The 22033-nt window shown below is 36.4% G+C and overlaps 1 protein-coding gene across 3 annotated transcripts in view; it reads right to left on the bottom strand.

Annotated features, from left to right (window-relative positions):
- Positions 1-650: 650 nt before the first annotated feature.
- The window catches only part of Rev1 (Rev1 DNA directed polymerase), a 54370-nt gene continuing 32987 nt past the window's right edge, over positions 651-22033 (bottom strand). For all 3 annotated transcript variants that reach the window (XM_083132185.1, XM_083132187.1, XM_083132186.1), the window contains 5 exons: positions 18776-19259; positions 16226-16370; positions 14657-14784; positions 9295-9542; positions 651-4132 (listed from right to left, as the gene is read on the bottom strand). In XM_083132185.1, the coding sequence (XP_082988311.1) occupies positions 3991-4132; positions 9295-9542; positions 14657-14784; positions 16226-16370; positions 18776-19259 (1147 nt within the window). In that variant the 3' untranslated portion in view covers positions 651-3990. The remainder of the gene's footprint in view (positions 4133-9294; positions 9543-14656; positions 14785-16225; positions 16371-18775; positions 19260-22033) is intronic.

The following is a 22033-nucleotide window of genomic DNA, read 5'->3' as shown; positions in this document are numbered from 1 at the left end:
ACAAAATTACAATTCTATTTCTACAGGATTAGAAATAAGAATATCACTTGTCTGGTCTTCCTCCTAATAGTCCAGGAGTACATAAAATTTGTCTGGAATCCACACTCAGACATTTGATTTATAAGCTTGTGGTCTTCATTCCAAAACTTTTCTATTTTTTACCAATGGGAGAATCCTGTAAACCTATTCTATGCAACTGGTATAATATCACCAAGTCGTGGGAAATGTATTTGTATACTAGTTGCTTTATTTTGACAAAAGTATACCAAAATAGAAAACAAATTACAAAATTAAAACATTATTTTAATTTGACTGAACTGTCGTATACATTCAAAAATAAACGTTATCTGTGTGATTACCTAATATTTACCACTACAAAAAAGAAATACAAATATACATCAGGCCTGCATGAAATATTATTATCACAGATTATCAGGACTCACAAATACTAGTGCTTTTGTTTGTAAAAATCACTCAACAGGCTAGAAAAACGTATCTATAAAAATAGCTCTTCGCTTTCTATCTTTATATATCTGACTTAGCAACTATTGTTTAATGGTTTTATGTACAGTATGATACCTTAACGTTTAAAAGCTACAGAACTAGAACTTTGGTTTGTTTCATTAAGATCATCCATATCTTTAGTTCCATATTTGATGTATAATTGAATGTTACATTCAGGGTTGCCAGGTGGGCAAGATAAAAATAAGGCACAAAATTGCAAACACAAGTTGAAAATAAGGGACAAAATCACAATTGCAAGTTGGAAATAAGGGACAACGTTCAAAAACAGAGCATATAGCCTTAAGCAATTCTACTAGCTTTTCATCTTCAGAACAGTTGCTTCTTGTGAAATACTACTAATAGATGCTGCAGATAAAGAAAATACTTTGATATTCTTGTGCTTTATTTCTAAGGCATGCTGTGCCTGCCATATGCCTGAAAATTCTTATGAACTATTTGGAACCTTCTTTATTATCTCGGCAACAATCGAAATAAGTAAGTTTATATTTATTACCATTGTCCTTCAACCAAAAGTTAAAATCTTCTTCCTCTATAAAGTCGGTTAGTCTTGTTTGTATCAGAAGACTCTATACCACTCATCTTGAAACATATTGAACAGTACCCATGCAAGAGTGTAGAGGGGTCACTGATGCAGAAGCTGAACTGGAAGTAATATCTCTCCCACAATGCAACATCACTAAAAGAAAATCTAGGCTTTCAGAAACATGAACACAGCTGGGAAAAATTGCAATTTTCAAATATAGGATAAATTGACGTCCTAGGAAAGATTGCAGGGATTCAGGATATATTGCTTACTGCCCCTTAAAATCTGCGATACCTGGCAACCCTACTTACATTCTTCCATGTAAGTTCATGTTCATTTGTTCTTTTTTTTTAGGCAATGTAAAGACTTTAACACTCTTAGAATGAAAAGTAAGTTTATCAGAGTTAATTACCTATCTCCGCGTAACCGCCAACAGATATCTTTAGATGCAACTCTTAGAATTGTTAAATCTGTGTAGCTAAGAAAACTCATAACACCTGCTAACATTAATGATGGTTTACACTACTGGAAAATTGCACAGTGCACATTCTATGAGTTCCCTTACTTTGCTTGTAGGAAAGAATAAACTAGAAAAATAATAGATGTAAAAACGCGAGAGAAAAACCAACCCCCATCCTACTAGATGCACCCCACTTGCTCACAAAAAAGCTTAAAGATAATCAAATCATGATCATTACTGCCCACACACGTATTATTAGTTATTAGTTATGCACACTGTAAGTGAAGAATCTAGAATTTGGTTGGTCCCTCTAATATTAGCAGATCCAACTATAGCGTTTGACTATTTGTACCATCCCTAACTTGCACTTACTTCCTCTCTCCTTTTTTTTTTCAGGCTGGCAGGGGTGGCACCAGAGGGGCACGAGGGGGTGCTTACGTGCTCCTTAATTTTCTTCCGCACCCCCTACGTTCAACTGAAAACACTAACATTAATGTGCAATATTATGTCATGTTGTCATATTGAGCGCCAAATGATAGGTACTGAAGTAAGACCGTTATTATTGTATGCAACAGGCAAGTACTGAAAGAGGTGCCGATACTTTTCTGTACTGGTGGCAACCTCTGTAAAGATCAGCGGCTGTTTCTTTTCTTTCGCCAGCATTGTTGTTATGATTTTTCTTCTTCTTTTGTTTCTCCAAGTGGTCTGTTCGTGATTTTTGATAATTGCCTATAGCTTAACGTGAGTTATGTTTTTTTTTTTCTTTCTTTTGTTGCATTGTTAATAAATGGTTTATTTTCCAACTACTTGTTCTTCCTTACACTGGAGCAAAAAATTCTGCTGCTTTTAAGGCATCGTGCTCGGGAAATTATTTAATGCGAGTTGTAACATGAAGGGTAGGTTTCTTCTTAATACATTCTATGTGCTTGTTCCACGTAACATGTCTAGTAAACGTACCATTTCAAGCTTTTCCAAAAACTGTTAGGAAGAGGCCCAATGTTCACGAAGAAATTTTACAGTTCGTTGTTGGGGATAGTGCAGCAGAAGAGATTTTAAAGATGACACAGTGGCTGTGCTCTTCGCATTTTGTCGTGGCAGACGGAAGGTATAATGTACTATGTATTTTGTACCTCCATTGGTTATATTGAAAAGGTTCAAAAATTGTGTTTTTAAGGGCAGGATGATTTTATTTTGTATTTCACTTCATAGTTCAATAAGACTGCAACGTGTATCTGAATGTTTACACTGTATGACCACTTTCTTGGAGTAGAAGACTTAATACATATCATAATGGACGTCCAGGGGGAGGGCAGCATCCTTGGAAAATTAATGTCAATCTAAAGTTATATATTTTAATTTCAGTCAGTAATTTATGATAATCAGTGACGGCAATTAAGGATGAAGTTTCCCCCTCCCTTTTTTGCTATTTTTGACCACACACTATGCTAAACCTTATTTACCAAGGGAAAGTAAACTGTCGTTGTCCCCCCCCCCAAAAAAAAAAATTGGCACCTTGCTTCCCCAGTTTTGAAAGGTTGCATGCATGTTTCATGTTTTCCTTATTTTCGGAATTGCATCCCCTCAGCACCCCTAGATGAATAATCCTGGTGCCGCCGCTGCAGGCTGGTATATTTTTATTTTTTTTCAGACTGGTATACTTAACTGATATGAAATAGCAGACATCTTTTTAGAGAAATGATATGTTCACTTCTTAAAATAAATGTATCATTGTTTCTCTCTGATATGTTTCCTTTTAAGTAAAAACTGTATTATTAACTTCTCTGTGTTTATAGTATGTTTAACCCTGTAGTGACAGAAAGGTCTTTGTGTTGTTTTCATGACTTATTCAAGGATTACCAAGATTTTACAAAGAATACTTTGGCTGTCAGTTTGGTTTCATCTGAAAAATATCTTAACCAGCTTTGTTCACATTCAATCACTTAAGTATTCAAATTTTGATTTTTTGTGACAAATGTTAAATAATAACAACTTGTATTTGATTGACAATCCATGAAAAATAACATTAAAGAATATTTCCAATAAGTCTTCCAAATTCCAATACTAATCTTCAGAAAAAAAGGTAAAAATATTGTGCCAGGTTTGACAGACACAATCCATTAAGGTATAGTCACAGCAGACCTCGTTTCAGGGTCAATTGCATTGCATAACTTTCTGCATGCTTTGTTCAACTGTCTGTGTATTTTATGTTATGCTTATAAGTTTAAAATATTCCCTATTAAGTTATTACAGATTTGACTCTTTGAATGAGAATTCTATAATATAAATTAAAGCTGAGCCTAAGCCTTTCATCAACTTATTTCTGAATACTTCTATGTAAACATTATAGCCAATCTAAAAAAAAATAATAATAATAAAAAAAAAATTACCAGACACTGTACACAGTACAGTACAGTACAATATCACGTCTGTATTCTGTATTTTGGCATTAAAGCTTAACATGAGACTTAAATACTATTATGTATCACAGTACACTACTGTCGCCTACAAATTTATCTTGTACTTTCAGTTTAGCTTTATATACAATTAACATCACATCCTGAACTTGGTTAATTATGGTGTTGTATGCTTGCTGCCATGGCTTTTTCTGTTTCTGGTTTATGCACCTGGTTAGTAAACAAAATGTAATATATATCAATACAATTTATACGATAAGAAAAGCAAACTAAACAAGCAAGAACTACAATATCCAGCAAAAATTGAGTGTATTCTTGCTACATGAGTATTATGACAGTACAAGATTCTCAAAGATAAAAGGGATTTACTTTACTTTACAATGCAATATTACACTCCAATATTTTATCACTATTAATAAGTACAATCAAGATTATTTTCTTGCTAATCATATTTCAAAAATTGATATCTTGTCAATTGACTTGGCATTTTAGTAACTTCTTTTATTTTCAAAATTCTGAAAAACATGTTTCACGTATTAATAACAATAACAACCTGTGGTGCAACAGCCCTTGAGGGCCAGAGCCGACCTACAGACTGCCGGTCTCACTCTCACCTAGTGGAGGTAGGTTGGAGACCATCCAACCAGTTATGGGGTTATGTGTGGTTGGTACAGGTGGGCCCAGCCCAGTTTTCCCCATGCAGGTTTTTACAGAAAATGTTGTAAATTATTGCTTTAAATATTTGTGAGGTTCTTTGATTGTCAAAAAAAATTGGAAAACTTGTAAAGAAAAGGCTTATCAGAGCTTATAATACTAAAAATAGTGAATGTAATACAAGTCATAGTGGTTTTTTTCAGGTTGTTTTCCTCAAATCACACTAGAAATGAACATTTAACACACACAAAAAAAGATTACAGTAGACTCGCGATTATCCGAGTTAATTACCTCGGATACGGAAAAACTCGGATAATACGGAGATAATGTGCTAATAGGACGTAAATGACTAAACAACACTTAAAACTGTATTTATTACTAGTACAACATAAATGAGATGATTACTTTTTCCGATTAGAACATGTAACGAACATGTGCAGCGCGGACGGTGACTTGACTCCATAAACAAGCAGGGAGTGCGTTATGAAGCACGATGTTTTCCAACCACTCCCTTGGTTAACCCGGAGCCTCGGTTAATCGCGAGTCTACTGTATATATCCAAGAAACAAAAAAGAAAAAGTATCAGAAATTCTTAGATCAAACATTTGCATTGAATGATGCAGCATACTTGGACAAAGCTTATAATTTTGAAATCTGGGAGCACTTTGGTTATCAGGCACATTCTTATATGGGGGAAACCATAGTGGCACATCATAGTTTCAACTGTGATGATCAATTAATACAAGGGAGAATTGAGTACATTTTATTGAAATGTTGTTAATTGTGACATAATTAAATTGGAACACTCTTTAAATGATTTTTGCCATTTCTCATCCTAATGGGTTGCTTACCTATGCAGTAAAATGTTATTTATGTCTGGTTAGGAGCTCTGTAGCCATGCAAGTCGTGCATCTTCATAATTACCACAATGTCAGCTTTGTGCACGAAACTTAGAGGAGCATTATGTACTTGCACTATAATTTGACAAAATTATAAAAATATGGTGCATGATTTAGGGTGGATGAATCATCTATGATAACTGCTATAAATTTAGAATCATTTAGGTAAAATTATTTCCGCAGCTAAAAAACTTGTGAACAAAATTGAACAATTTGTTTTAAGGTGGTGAATGAAAAACTTATTTTCCTCATGTTGCAGTCTATATGCTACACTTTACAATGTTTTTTTTTTTAAAAAAAAATGGTCTAGAATACAGTGTCAGAGTATAAGCAATTAAACTGAGTCATATTAGAGATTTGATTGGTCAGCAATTTTGCAGTAAAACCTTTAAAATAATATTTCATAGCTTAGGAGAGGAGTGGTGGTAAAATCACACATGCTCTATTTTTGATAACCATCATAAATGCAAAGCTTTTGAGTTGCAATTTTTATAGTTTCAAGATAACTTGAAGGATTGGTCTCACACTGTATTTGAGAAAAATTGGTCATCATGTTTAAAGATAGTAGACAACAGACTGGTTTAACATGTCTTGCGAGAACTTTAAAATTATGGTCATATTTCACTAGGTTGAACGGTTCAAATCCGGGAACTTTTCTAACGGTGGAAGCGGCCCCGGCGCCCACCCAGCGTCGAATAACATGGGTACCTGGGGGAAACCCTGGGGGGTAAAGGCGGTCAGGGGCGTGATGCTGATCACATCACCCCCACTCACGACCGGATCAAGAAAGTGTGGATCGTTACCCCCACACCCCCTATACGCCTTGATGGCATGGTGCTATGCACAGGGGAACACTTTACCTTTTTTTTTTTTTTTGTATTTTCATAGATTAAGAAACAAAAGCCTCAGCAATGTTATGGCATCACTTGAGTTTTAAGTGTTTAATAAAAACTCTGTAATGTAGTGTGTGTTTTAGGAAGGTTGGGGGTAAGTCACCAATTTTGAGACCACAATAACTGTAGCAAATTTAGAGGATTTTAGCTGAAATTAATCACAACGAGATACACCTCGGGACTGATTCTGTTTTGCATTTTCATTTGTTCACAGTATTTCAAGATTATAGATAAAAAAAATGGATTTTTCTTATGCTGAGGTAGTTTCCATATTCTGATGACACTTACAAATCTCTGCCTAAACTACATTTTTGGAGATTAAGAAAAAGTGACTTTTAAGAATTTTAGGCCTTTGCTTAAGCTATATAATTTGACAAATGTTCTGAAATATAGAGCATGTTTGGGGATCGTTGTGGACCAAATTGGAAATTACCAATGTTTTGACCATGGAAATTGCGATTTTTGTAGCAGCCAGACATTTTGGAAGATGTATAAGGTATTCCATTTGGATGAAATCAGCCAGACAATTAAATATGACAAACTTATAATTTGACATGCTTAATACATGGAGGAAGTATTTTTGCTTCAAACATCCAGAAAAATTATGGGAAAACAACTGTGATAAACTGAACAAACTGTATTGAAGCAGATTTAAAACATTATGTTATATAGTATTTTTGGATTATTTAATGGTCTATGGCATATGAAATAAATGAGATCAAAAGTGTGCTTGCACTAGTAGCATAATTCATTCCAACATATGCACAACACTGCATTCACAAAAAAAATTCTTGATTGATTTGTTGTTTTAAGTCCACTTTATGCACAGTAAGGCTTATCGGGACTGGACCTACAGTTTAAAGTGGGAACCGAACCACTATATGCCTCCACTGGGTATCAAACCCGGGATTCCTTGATTACAAAGCAATGGCTACCACTGTGCCATCAGGGAGGCCCAAAATAATTTGTTTCATAAACTGAAGTTCAGAATGGCTTTGATTCATTTGCTTTATTTTACTTTGTTTTTTGTGCCACTTTTGGCTAATTTGCGAAGATGGGGATGAGTGATAATATGATGAATGGACACTCACAAACATCCATGCCCAGGCTGGGATTCGAACCCTGGACCACCTGTTAACCACTCCGCCATGGGGGCCGGTGAAGTTCAGAATGGAATATTCAGTAATAGTATTAACTAAAAATGAGCTTAATCTTGAAAAAAACATAAACTTTAACTTGCCTAAATTTGAGTATTATTATTTCTCTTGTAGTCTACGGTTATTGCAAGCATAAAAACACAGTTTTTTTTTATAGTCTATGCTATAACCATAGACTACAAGAGAAATAATTCTAGAATGCAAGCAATACGTACATACAAGAAAAACTATTGAGTATCATTATGGACGAAGAAGGTAGCAAACCTGATTGATAAAGTCTATAAAAAGTTAAGTTATTGCTTTTACTTTCTGGGGAAAAAATGTTCCGGCACTATTCAAGTTGATATGTTATGTTACCGTGTTGTTTGTTAATGTGTTCATCGTAACAACTACTCAAAATTGTGTTATGTTCATAAACAATGATGCATCCAAGTACACACACCCTCATGCATATACATTTCTCTGGTTTGTTTCACTGGTTGATTTGCTTTATTTTACTCCTCTTTTCTGCCACATTTGGCTAATCGCAAAGATGAGAACGAGTGATGATATGATGAAATTGGTGAAGGGACACAAAGAATGCCCAGGCTGGGATTTGAACCCAAGGATGTCTGGCATCGTAAGCATTTCTCTTGTTAGAATAAAATATTATTAGTCCTCACCTATAATAAGGTGCCAGTATGGAGTACTGTTGTTGACTACCACATAAAAAAAAAAAAAACACTGGTCATAACATATTTTGTACCCTCCCCCTCTCCGGTAGTCCGATTCTTGGGTACACCAAAGCATGTGCCTCCTCAGGGAATGCAACCCTGAAAACTGATCACAAAGCAACAGTGTACCCTCCAGGAAGAGTAGAATCAAACTGTTGGACAAATATTTTAGAACAGAATATGTTAACAGAAATGTTAAATTGTTTTTGATTCAGTCAAATATTCCCTGTCACAGTTATCTCTGGAGCAAGGGTGCACATACCATCAGAGAAGGGGAGGAAATCAAGTGGGCAGAGAAAAGCAGTACACGCTGCTGTAAAGGCTGGTAACTGCAGTATTGCCCAGGTTTTATCGAAAAAAAAAACCTAGGCAAAATGCCAACCCTGGGTTATGCTACTCATTCGTGGCTCCCCAATTTCCTCATGATGGTGGGTGGCCACCGGCCCCATACACAGGCCGAAATCTCAGGAGAAAAGTTGGTACACTTCCCCCCCGGAACCTGCACGCTTCCTGTAGCTGGAGCCCAAAGCATGAAGCCAGCCTTAGACCACATGGCCATGGTGTGGGACAACTTATGTTTTACGGTGTTTAAAAAAATTATTGTCACCATATAACTATTTTATGTACATTAATGTGTTATGGACTTTCCCACACACCCCAATTCTCCAAAGGATATGCATAGGATGTCCACAATCCAATCCTGGATATCCACAGGGTCTCCTGTGCTAGATATCCATGATTATATGTAATTATATGCCGAAGTGTTCTGCAAAAATTGACATAAATGGTTTGATATCCCGGAAAAGATTCATTCATGTCCGAAAGTCATCCACAGAATGTCCAAAACATATCCAAAAATGATCCACACAATGTTGTGGCAGATAATATGACTACAGCGTTAGCTTGGCAGCACAAAGACTATTAGGGAGAAAACAGGTTCTGGTCTAGATAGCCAGAATAGGACCTAGTAAACTGTAACACTGTGGAGTTTTGGTGCTCAACAGCAAAGAATAAATTTCACAGATACCAATACTTCAGCCAATGATTATTACCTACCTGTAAAGACATTTAACAACCAGATCCAATGTGTCCAGTTGTCTCTTCATCACAAGTTCCTGCATATATTCAGCCATCATTTGGATATCAACCACTTGTGGCAACGTCTCTCTTGCGACCCATTCTTTAATAAGCTGCCGCACTTCATTCAAAGACAGATTCTCTCCCAATATGCTCCCACTTCCATCCGGTATCTCCTTGTTTTCCTTTTCAACATGTTTCACATCAGGTTTGGCTGCATGGCTTTGCTGCAGAAAATAAAAGAATCAAGAGTATAGTAATCTCAACACAAGAATTGTACAAGTTTGCCAGTCATTTAATTTATAGAGGTTGCTGCACAGTTCCATTGCAGAAGCTATTATAGGGTAGGCTGCTGCAAATGGCCTGAATTTTAACTGATTGATTGAATTCAAAATTCTGGGTGTATCAGCACTTAGGCTATTTTGCACCCATCACATTACATGGGGACCAGCCCTTTACCATAATTAAAATAAACGTGTCTGTGGACTAAAATATTCCTACTTCGACTAAAATCTAAGGCTGCAAAGGGTCACTCAGCACACAAAGATAAAACACACTACAACACACTCACCGCCCTTGTAGCGATTTATTGCAATTTAGTTCGCAAAATCGTACAACTTCCAACTCTACGTGTTGGAAATTGCTCCGCTCAAAAATAAGTGATAAAAATCACTCATTATTAATTCCCTAAACTTCCGACAGATGAAAGATTATATTAGCTTTGTTGTTAACCTTTAATGTTGAATAAATGACGTTGCTGAATTGTTAAAATTTGGACATCTGCTTTTGACTTCATTTACGCTGAATTTTTCCTTAATCACTACGTTATTCGATGATAGAAAACTAATAGTAAAAGAGGCATTTGTAGATAGAAACAATTGTAGTTTTTGGTGAAGGTGAACAAATCTAGAATAACATAAGCTTTACTGTAGCATATAATGCATTTTGGAAATTTGAGGCAGTACTACGTTCTTTAGTTTCAGAATCATCTTGTAAACGGCAAGATTCTTGTGTCTACCCCCACAAATTGAAGTTAGGAATAGTGAAGTTCATAAGTAACTTTGAGGCATCACGAACGTGACAAATAACCTCCACCCAATTGTTTTTGTAACTTATACCAAGGTGCTTAAACCGACCACGGCCTTTGAGGTAGTAGAATAACGATCAAGCCCAGTCACGACTTTAAAATAAAAAAAAAGCACCTTGCAAACTTGAACGTTACACCCTACAGAGCATTATACTGGGCATAGGTCCAGACGCCAGAGCCTCATTAGTCTGCAAAATGCAGTCCAGGGTGTACTATGTGGAAGGTCACCCCCTTACACCCCACCTGAATTTTGAGATAGATTGTGAGGATTAATGATATTTACTTGAAACTAAAGCACCGAGCTTTAGTCCAGAAAGAAAACAGTAATGAGACATAAAATGTTGAAAATATACCACCCAATAATAATAATAATAATAAAAAGTGGGGTGAGCGTAATGAGATTTCATTTGCAAAATATTTTGTTTATGTTCACCACGGATACTTCTTTTATTCTTAGTCTATATTCATGGTGCATCGTATTAGACCATAATGCTATGACTAGGGCCCGGATTTATAAGCACAATCAAACAGTAAAATAAGCAAGTTAATAAGCACAAAAAATGAAAAAATAAGCACCAAAATAAGCATAAACAAATACAGGAAAATCTGAAAAAACCATTTGTTTATTAGATCTCTTATCTTATTCAAAGTATGTAAGGAAGGTCATCCTGAGATTTTCTTGTGTGAAGCTCCTGTGTCTGTCAGTGAAGAATGATTTGTACAGTGAAAATGTTCTTTCCACGTAGCATGACATCACAGGCCCATGTGGAAAACACCACAGTTCTTCTTCGGTGAATTCCTCTTCAATGTCTGTTTCTTCACCAGAAATATTTTTATAAATTTGACACAGTGTTTTGTAACCGGGGTTTTTAATACCTGACTGAGCTTGTCGGACACAATTTTAGCAACACCATGAGTTTCTGAAGACAACATTACTGAAATTTCATCAATGAGGGAAAGCGAATGTTGCAATGGATTATTTCGAGCTTTCAACTGTGTTATAATATCAGGTAATTTGGCAAAATGATTTTGGATGTATGTATCTTTTCTTGGTTGCCGTTTCTCCCATGCGGCTATTTAGAAGCATTGATCTCGTCATCCCAATGCCGTCGTGTGATTGAAATAGGATTGAAATATGACAGATTTGGGTAAAATATGCTATTTTAAACCAAAATCATAAAATAAGGAAGCATAACCATTTCCTGCAGAAATAAGCATTTATAAGCACTTTCAACCGTAGTTAAACAGCTCATCAAGGTATGTAATACGAAGTATAACCTTTCTCCTTACCATTAGAAGTCTGGAAAAGAATATGCATTCCACTTACAAATCCGGACTCTAGTTATGACATTACAGGGCAACAGTCTTCCCAATGGCATAGTGGTAACATTATCACCTCGTAATCAAGGTGTCACAGCTTTGATACCTGGTGGATGCACTTTAACCTCTAGGTCAAGTCCTGATTAGCTTATCTGTGCATGAAGTAGAAACTCAAATTCAATTACATGACAACAAGAAAACTTAAGCCTGACTAATAAGATATTTTATAAATAATATTACACCTTGGAATGGCATTACAACTAATGTCTTGAAAAATGTTTCTTATTTTGTCTTGCTGTTTTGTCTTTTTAGGATTATTGTAAAGATTAAAATTATGATGACCACTGTACCAAAAAGAGAAAAACTCTCTGGTGCTGTAATTGAGTTTTCAAATGTGCATGAACGAGGAGAAAGGTAAAGCTATCAGCTGCTTGCATTGCACCCTGTACAGATGCATAAGTAGCCCATGCAAATGCAGCGAGCAAGTGCAAGGGTTTGAAAATAATGGATTGTCATAACCTGAAATGCTAACCCCTGAGCCACCGAGGGCATTGAGACATCACGTAAAATGTAAAGAATGTCAAGAGTGTGTACATAGAAGAAACGAAAAAGAGGCTGAAAGACAGGTTGAAACAACATAGGGATGATGTACGACTTAAGAGAGAGAGAAATGCGATATTTAAACACACGAGAGAAACAGGACATGACATAGAGTGGGATGAGGCTATGCAGATAGGAAGGGAGAAGAGAATACTAGTGAGAAAATGGAAGGAGGCAAAGAAAATAGAGAAGAAAGGTGAAGAAGACACAATGAACTGGAATGGGGGACTGAAGATAAAGAAAGAATGGAATAAGGTGTTAGAAAGAGTGGAAAGGACAAGAAAGAGTAGAGAAGAAGGAAGAAGAATGAAGAAAGGAAAAAAAGAGCATGAAATAAAGTCCAACCACATTCCAGATGAAAGAAAATGTTTAGCTAAATCACCTGTCAGGTGAAAGTACAGTTGACAAGGGAAGGCCACCTGCTAGAATGTTCCAGAACAACTTTCTAATAGTCTGGAGGGAAGTAATGTTTGTGTATATATATCGTCCTGTTTTGTACCTTGTTACATTTGTACTTGGTGCACAGTCTGAAGAAGACCTTGCTAGAAGGTTGAAATGTTACGTTTAGTTTATGTTTTATAACATGGGTTTCCAACTGGCGGCCCGCGGGCCGCATGCGGCCCCCGTTGTCTTTTTCAGCGGCCCGCGAAGCCAGTTTGCAAAATACATTAATTTTATTTATTTTTATTAAAATACGTTCTTTTTTTACTGAAGGAACGAATGCTCTGTGAAGAAAGACAATATCACAGGTAGAATTGATTTTGCAGTCAATAATGATAATCAGAAGAATCTAAAGTGACGTAACTTTCTCTTCACACCATGCATTCCATCCCTTCGCTATGTGGAATGAACTCGCCTGCTTCCGCGAAGGCTTCACTCTTTGTGTTCAGAATCAAACTGCAGAGAGGTGCTATAGAGATCTGTTTTACTACGCACGAAGTACGAAGAGATTTCCAATGTTCCAACTCGGATTGTACTGTGACTGATTGTTAAAGTTTCTGCAAATAACGAAATGTTGAATTGCGTGATTTGCAAGGCGATGTGTTCCTTCAAACTAGGCAAGAAAAGGGGCCAAAGTTTTTCAAATACCTTTCAAAGGAATGCTTTCCAAACTTTCGTAGTTTTGGGCAAAGAATGACATAGATGTTCGGCAGCACATACACGTGTGAAAGTGTTTTTTCTTCAATGAAGTTCATCAAGAACCGCTACAGAAGCAGACTGGCAGATTCTTCACTGCTTCACCTACTGAGACTTTCAAATACAGAAATTCAAATACAACTTTAATAAAAGAAGCAGATCGGGTTGAATTTTCACATTGAACATTTACTCTGAAGGATTCTTATTTGTATGGTGTCTCTTTAATTTCTTTCAATTCATCAATAAGTATTGGGTTTTTGTGAAATAAATTGTAATTATACAATTTTGATTTGTAATTCCATTGTTTTATTGCCTCATTTTAGAAATTTAGGTCATGCGAAAGTACTACATTTTCAGTTCAGTACAATTTTGTAATTTTTAATCCCCCCCCCAAAAAAATGCGGCCCGCCTATCAACTGCTGGATATAATTTTGGCCCTCGGACCTTTTGAAGTTGGAAACCACTGTTTTATAATAAAATAAATTTCTGCCTTGGTCAGCATATTGAGTTTCTCATATAATGGAAACAAGGCTTAATGGTTTTATACATATAAATATAAAATCAATCTAGCTCACGTCAGCCTAAAAGGAACAATTAGGGATGCACCAATACCGATGCTAACGTATCGGTATTGGTCGATACTAGTGGTAAAGTGGAACCTCGATTTTACGTTTTTCAGGGTACCAAGCTGAAAAAACTTAAAATGTGGGAAAATGTTGGGGCCATTAAGATAGAATGTATAATGCAGGAAAATGTAAAATCTGGGAATGTAAAACCGGGGTTCCACTATATTGGTATCAGAAAGTAATAATTGGATTTTATTTATTGATACTGGCTGATACTTTTCCAGGATTTTGGTCTTTCACAGGGTCCTAAAAATGCCACACAACAATTTTGCGGAGTCTAGTTATTCTGAAAATTATGCAGAATTCAAAGTTTTCATTTTTTTGCACCAATAATGAGGGGAAGACTGCATGTTTTGATTACATAATAGTTTCTTTAATGTTATGTTGTAATTACTACATATTGTAAAGTAAAACTGGTAAATAGATTCTTACAACTGGAGTGAAACACTCACCCAATATTAATCAATATTTTGAACAACTTTTAATTGTTACAATTTTCTAGCATTGCTATAAGTGGGGAATGGGTAAGAGTATTGACAGCAGTATCGGCTCAATCAATCACTTTACTTACAGTAATACTGTCTCCTGTTGGTGGTGCATTAAACTTTTGCAATGTCTGTTGCCCCTTCTCCAATTGTTTGCTGCTCTTCATTCTGGTGCACCCTTTGCCCTTTGGGCTTGATTTCTTCTTTGGATGTCCTACAAATAGAAATTTATGTAAAAAACTAATTTTTTTAGGAAAAGGGGAGAGGGAGAGAGGTTCCTCTCTCTCTCTCTTTCTTTCTAGAAGGAAAGAAGGAAAAAGAAAATGAGAGAGAGAGAGAAAGAGACATAAAAAAGAAAGAATGAAGGAAAGAAGGTTCTCTCTCTCTTTTTCTCGCCCCCCTTTCTCTATCTCTCTTTCCTTCAAAAAAAAAAGAGAGAGAGAGAGAGAGAGAGAGAGAGAGAGAGAGAGAGAGAGAGAGACACACACACACACACACACACACACACACACCTACAGCCAGTATAAACATTGGGATTGTGTGCTGTCCATGTATTCATGCTAATCTTCACAATTAGCCAAATGTGACAGAAACGTGAAGCAAGATCAATCATACCAATCAATCAAAACTCAGACAAGCTGTTTAACCTTTACAAACCGGAGTCTCGTGCGAGTGTATTCTTATTGAAGCTGGAGCATTTTCAATGGTGCATTTTTCAAACTTGCTGTGAAGTACAAAAAAAATATTTAAAAAATTATAGCTTAAGAACTAATTGTTGTAAAGAGATGAAATTGGTTTTCTTTTCTTTCTTAAAGACAGGGCTTTTAGTGGAAGAAGAAAATTAAATCTGAAAAAAAAATGGCTTCTGTGCATCCCCCCAATAGACCGAAGTGAATGAAAAAAACATAGTGGTGGTACATTCCCAACCATACAAAGTTTTGTTGAAATCAGAGGATACTTCTTGGCTAAAAAAAAATAGTGTTGTATAAAGCAGCAGTGTTGCCAGCTTACACAACAATATCGAGAATTTTGCTTCTAGCGTCGATCCTGAATTGACCAAATTTGAAGGAAAGCAAGACAAAAGACTTCTATATGAGGATAACTTTGAAAATAAAACAAGAAACTGGAAATTACAGTGTTTGGAAATTTTGCACAATTACGGACATTTTTGAACTTGGACCTTTAATTGTCGCATGTTGCTTTTTACTCATTCTTACATGCAAAATTTAAAATTTTCAAAACGATGCAGTAGTTTAGAAGTTTAAAGGCTAATCGGGACAGCAACCTACAGTTTAAAGTGGGATCTGAACAACTGTCTCCATTGGCACCATGAGTAAGGCTCTTGCTCAGTTGTCTCTTCATGATATCACACTAACATGGTCCATTAGTGGACCACATTGGTCTGTCTGCCAAATGCAGCTCTTGTTGCCAAAAGTGCTGTGTCTGTTTACCACAAGCGCAGACTTCAAAAATTGAGACAGGCACAAAACCAAAACTTTTAGTCACATTTTGCAACAGTTAATTTCAAACACACTCGCATACCTCAGCAAGACCATTTCTAAGTTATTTATATCGTATCTATAGGTGTTCCCCAATCTGAACTATTGAGGAATACCAACTTAAAATATAAAACAGTGAAATGCAATGACTGGTACCTGATTTATCAGCTAAAACCCTGCTAGGTGAAGATATCAAGTGGTTTCCTGTAGGAGCTGAAGCTGCCTTCTTCCTTTCTTCCAGTTCAATCTTCAATTCTTCTCGCATATCCTCAGGCAAAGCAGCCAGAAAACTTGGGTCAATCTGTACAAATAAAATACAGTAACACGTTTAAGTAAAGTGGTTGCATAAATATTACAACTAGGGTAACCAACCTTCGGCATTGTATTTATGGGAGATTTAGTCATGACAAATTTGTACATTCTTAGTGCATCACTCCAAAAAATGTTCATGGAATGGATAATATTAAACAAAATAATTAATTTACATTTTATATGATATATAAATAGCAATAGATAATAAAAATTTACAATTTAGCATGCTTTTTAGTTCTAACTCATATGTATTTGTCCACTGCTAATGCAGAACTAAGCATCAATCTACTACTGGAAGATATGACATCACTTGTGTACCCCAAAGGTTAAATGTGTAAAATCTTGCAATTTAAATGTATGTAGCAGTGGTTTATTACTACAACCATGCACAGTCACATTGAAAACAGGCAGATATTTCTTGGGAAAAAATAATAACAGTGTATAAGGAAGGCAGTGTTGCCATCTTATGGGGGAAAAAATCTGAAAATTCCTTCTAGCATCAGCACTAAGGACATTTGTCCTGGTTGTCCAATAAAAATTCTGGAAATTTTAAAAATTTGATGTTTCCCGCTGGATCCCTAATTGCAACACATTACAGGTAAAAGTAAAAAAAAATATCAGATACCCATTCATAAGTTACATTAAATATTTTTTACATTTATTAAAAATAATAACAATAAATATATTCATGATGGATGCGGTAAGTTAAGGTAAGGTAAAGATCCGTGCATATTGCACCATGGTATGAAGGCACATTTAGGGAATGTGGGGATAGGGCTCCACACATTTTCGATATTGCCCATTTTGGAGGTGACGTGATCAGCACCATGTTGCACCCAGGTTTGATTTGAGGCTGGGTGAGTCCCAGACCCACTTTATGTGGGGACAAGGCCGGAAAAATTCTTACCTTTCATCACTACCCCACGAATCGAACCTGGGTATCCCATGTGGCAGCCAGACACCCTAACGACTAGACCACTGCAGCTCACCAATACTGATGGATGCAGTAGATATGTGAGTGAGAAATTTTATGTTTTCATGTTCCTAATTTGATAGTTTTCTCCGATTAATTTTCCCAGGGACAAAAAACAAGTGACACACTACCACCTCCATCCAAGATGCCATACTCTCAGTGAATGAATGCAGGGAGCCTTTGAAATTAATTGGAGAAAACTATAAAATCAGCAATGCAGAAACACAAAATTTCTCGTACACAATGAATATATTGCTTTGTGATTTGAGTATGTCATACCCTCATATGTATACAAATGAACAAAAGAGACAGAACTGAAATATCATCCGTAGTTTTGAAGAAATGATGCATTAATTGTTGCCATGTGAAGGTGGTAAACGTGCTATACCATTAGGCCTTCGTACAATACATGTGCTGGAAAACATGCTGTACTGTTGCTCCACCAACCTTGGAAAATATGCAACTACAGGCTTCGTCCTAACTTTAACTAGCAACACTATCCCCGTGCCAGGGTTTCAGATGGGTTGGTGGATCTATAATGAAGGAACAAAATACTACATATTTCTAACTTTCGAAACTCTCTCACTCTAGTTCTGTACTGAGTATAAAATGCTGAGAACAAATATGTATTGAAAATTTATCATTTTAATGTTCAGTACTTTTTTTTTATGAGCCATGGTGATATAGTCGGTAGGGTGCCTGACTGCCATCCAAAAATCATCTCTCAATTCCCTCCCGAACCGCACCCCACCCACCATCCACCCCGTAGTAAACACTGGTTAAAGGATCTGCTCGTCTGAACCCGTGTCCTATCACTTTTCTCTGGCAACACCGTATGAATGCCAGCATCAGTATTCTGTGAAGTCACTTCTGTGACTTCGTTCTTTCTATCTAACGTGACAATGAGGTACTAGCCTCAAAATATAAAACTTTTCTTTTATTGTTGTAAATAAATAAAAAATAAAGGAAACAGTCACCCGAGAGTGGAAAAATTCAAAATTTTTGCTAACTGGGTAGCATCATCGGTGTGTAGTCTGATGTGCACCTGTAATGGGTTTTAGATTTTTATTGTTTTTTAACCACACACCTTTTACCAATCCTATATCCTGTACCTATGGAGAGTTCGACGTGGTTATGATTTATACATAACCTAAACGTGAGCAGCCTGAGGAAGGGAGCAGTTGCGTCCCCAAACGTCGCAGGAGGTACCTATATACTCGCAAAACGTAAGTTATTAATATATAGATATATTAAATTTGTGAGTAATTCGCACAACTTTCATCATGAATATATATATAATTACTAATAATTTCCTTTTGTTATTTTCGAATTATACAAGTATTGGTATCGGTTCAAAGTGGTATTGACTCAGCCCTAATCAACACAAAAAAAAATTGAGAACCCACACATTAAAACTTTACCTGCGAAAAGGAGAGAGATTCCTCTTCAGTTCCAAGAGCAGGTACCGAATCCAAACTCTTTGCAGCAGCAGACAATGAACCAGAACTGCTGGTACTATCATCAGGCACTGATCTAACACTGGACACTTTTACGCAGGAACTATTTTGCAAACCACTAGTTCCTGGCACAGCCAATTCATCCACATTAGAACTCCTAGGATTTCCACCCTGCCTGTACTCCTTCAACACTTCTTCCTTGATGTCTTCAGGGAGAGCAGCCAACACTTCTGCATCCAGTTCTGTAATCTGTGGCAACTGAACCTTTGCATGATCATTTTTCCTCTCCTCACAAGATCCTTTTCTGGCCTCCTTCAAATTTTTGCCTCGCAGCAAAAAGTTTTCTAGTCCTCCTGATTTTCCTTTCTCAAGGCGAGATACCTGAATCCCGATACCTCTTAGATCTGAGGGTTTCACAGCAAGTTGCCGTAACAGAGAAAGCACTTCCCTATAATGAAAAAAAGTGGAGAATTATTCCAATGTCTCAACGCAATAAACATACTACAGATGCGATGGACCTTTGACATACATCAACAAGATCATTTTCAAGAATTCCTCTAATTTTTAAAAAGAACTGAGTATAAAATGAAAAAATATATTTTGAAAGGAAAAAACAGTCCACTATATAACAAATATTATAAATCAAGATGATTTAGATGGGCAGGCCATGTGGCACGAATGGGAGAGGAAAGAAGAGTTTACAGGATTCTTGTTGGGAAACCTGATGGTAAAAGACCTGTAGGAAGGCCAAGATATAGATTGAGGGATAACGTTAAGATGAACCTAAAGGAAATCGGTAAGGATGGAAAAGATTGGATTGATCTTGCCCAGGATAGGGTCAGATGGACCGCCTGTGTTGCTGCAGCTATAAAGCTTTGGGTTTAGGAAGGCTAGAGAGGTATTTAATTAATATTACAAATTCTGAAAAATTAAGTTTCCAGTATCTTCTAAAGCAGTCAAGTCAGATGGGTTGCTTTCACTGTTGTCTAGCTACCATATATTTAATACAAAATAAGCTTATGTTGTCGCAAAATTATTACAAATATCTAGTGCCACATGAAGCTTTACTTTAATGATCAGGAATAAATTCTATTCGGATGTCATTTTTTAGAATTTGGAATATCATTGAAGTTTTCCGAAAGGAGAGAAATTTTCGAAAACTTAGCTGGTGTAGGGCAAAGGTGCAGCTTAATTACTTGATTTGGGATTTCTACATATACGTTGTAATTAAGGCTGAGCCGATGGTGATGTATCAATATTAAAAAATATCAGTTGGAATTTATTTATCGATACAAGACGATACTTTTCTGGCATTGGTCAGACCACCCCCACAATTTCTACCCTCAAAATGTGGAATCAAAGAAAATCAATGTTGTATGGTTAGTTACAACACACTTGTTCAAGACTATACAGTGAAACCCCAATTTTAAGTTCCCGCATTATACGTTTTCCCACTAAATACGTTCATCCAGTCAGACCCCGGCAAAAGGGCATGTTAAATAATAGGACGTTCACCTCGATTTTGCGTTCGCTCTAACTCCCGTTTCCTGCTTAATACGTTTTCCGAGCCTTGACGATGTCTTAAACTAAGGCAGAAACCTGTTGACTACGTGACTTCTCCCTCCTTTTCCTTGCTTTTGCAGCTGTTTCATTCACCACACGACCTTGAACCTCCAGATGTTAGGCTTTTGTGTGAGAGGAGGGAGTGAAGAGGTATGGTCAGTGGAAGGGGGGAGAGGCAGGGTACAACTTGCATTTGTCATACCTCCCTTGAGGGATAGGAAGGGAAAACGGCACTTCTTGCATTCCCCGTGAAGAGGAAATGGGCTGATCCTTCTGCCCCAGATTCAGACAAAAGCACACTGTTGCCAAACCGATTCTCTCCAAATGCTGCCTTCCCTAGAGATTTGGCACAATGTGTGTGACAGAGGTGTCTTTGTTCGCCCTTCCCCTCCACAAAACCACAAGTGGAAAATTGACAATGAGACTCGATCACCATTCGCTTCTTTGCCCACACATTTACTGAATCCTTCCTAGTTGACGGAAACGAAAAAAAGGGGGGGGGACAAGTTTTGTAAAAACTTTTCCTTTCTTATTGTTTGCAACGTTGAAAATGGAAAAATTAAGGATTTGCCATACCGGATAACAACTGCACTTTTCCTCCTAAGAAAATATGATTGGGTGTAATTCGATTAATTTTAATCTGAAGTTTTTTCACGAACGCTATAGGGTCAATCCATATGAAGTCATACAACATGGTTGCTCGACCATTTTTAAAATAGTTTACTTTTTGTGTGGTGTGAGCCTCATATGTTGACAGTTCAGAACCACTGTTATTTTATTTTTGCTATCACCGGTTTGAAGATGGCGGGCATATTTCTATCATGGCGTGCGTCATTTTCTCCATTCGTAAGCATCAGCGGCAACTTTTTTATCTCGGCTCTGGTAAGTCCTACGACAATGAGACAAAATCTGTGATGTAAGGCACATTATAGGCTACAATTATATTTCTGTGTAATTTTCTAAATATTATTCCTTCATAATAAATTTTAAGGTCAAAATTGTGTATTTTAATTGCTCAAAATGACATTTTTGAACATTTTTTTGGGGGGAAAGGCAGTTTTTTTGACACTTGAATTTTTTTGTGCAAGTACCTGTGTACCAATAGAGTATGTCAAAATTATTTGAAGCTTGAGACTTTAATCATTTTTTTTCTATAGGGTCATAAACATGTACTTTTTGTTAAAAAATTCCAAGTTCAGGGTTAAATATCTCTGGTGGGCAGTTGTTTAAAAATCTGAAATTTGTACACAATACAGTACTCCATGATAAGTAACTTCAGTAAAAATTTTGAATTTGAGATTCAATTGGTTTAAGAGATACAAAACTCGTGAAAAATTCAATATTTTGCATTAAATATGGCATGCCTAATTTCATTTCTTATTAACATTTTGTGTTAAAATTCTGCAAAATGTAATTTGGAATGTCAATGAACAACATTACAATCCTGAAATGGATCTGCAATAAAGTATATATACGAGGGCATACTGAAAAGTAAAGCTTCCTATCTTTTTATTTTCTTTGTTACCTTGTAAACGCATTTTGGTTTTTGAGCAGCCATACATTGCACTTATTGAAGGTTTCAAACTTCTATCGCCAGGGGGTGTTGAACTATTGCGAAGAAAATGGCAGCATGTAACCATGCAATGTCGGTGAAGCGCC

This window comes from Lepisma saccharinum, chromosome 12 (genome assembly GCF_977018435.1).
Source record: "Lepisma saccharinum chromosome 12, izLepSacc3.1, whole genome shotgun sequence".
NCBI lineage: Eukaryota > Metazoa > Arthropoda > Insecta > Zygentoma > Lepismatidae > Lepisma > Lepisma saccharinum.
Note: the sequence above shows the minus strand (reverse complement) of the source record. Positions and strands in the feature narration are given on the sequence as shown.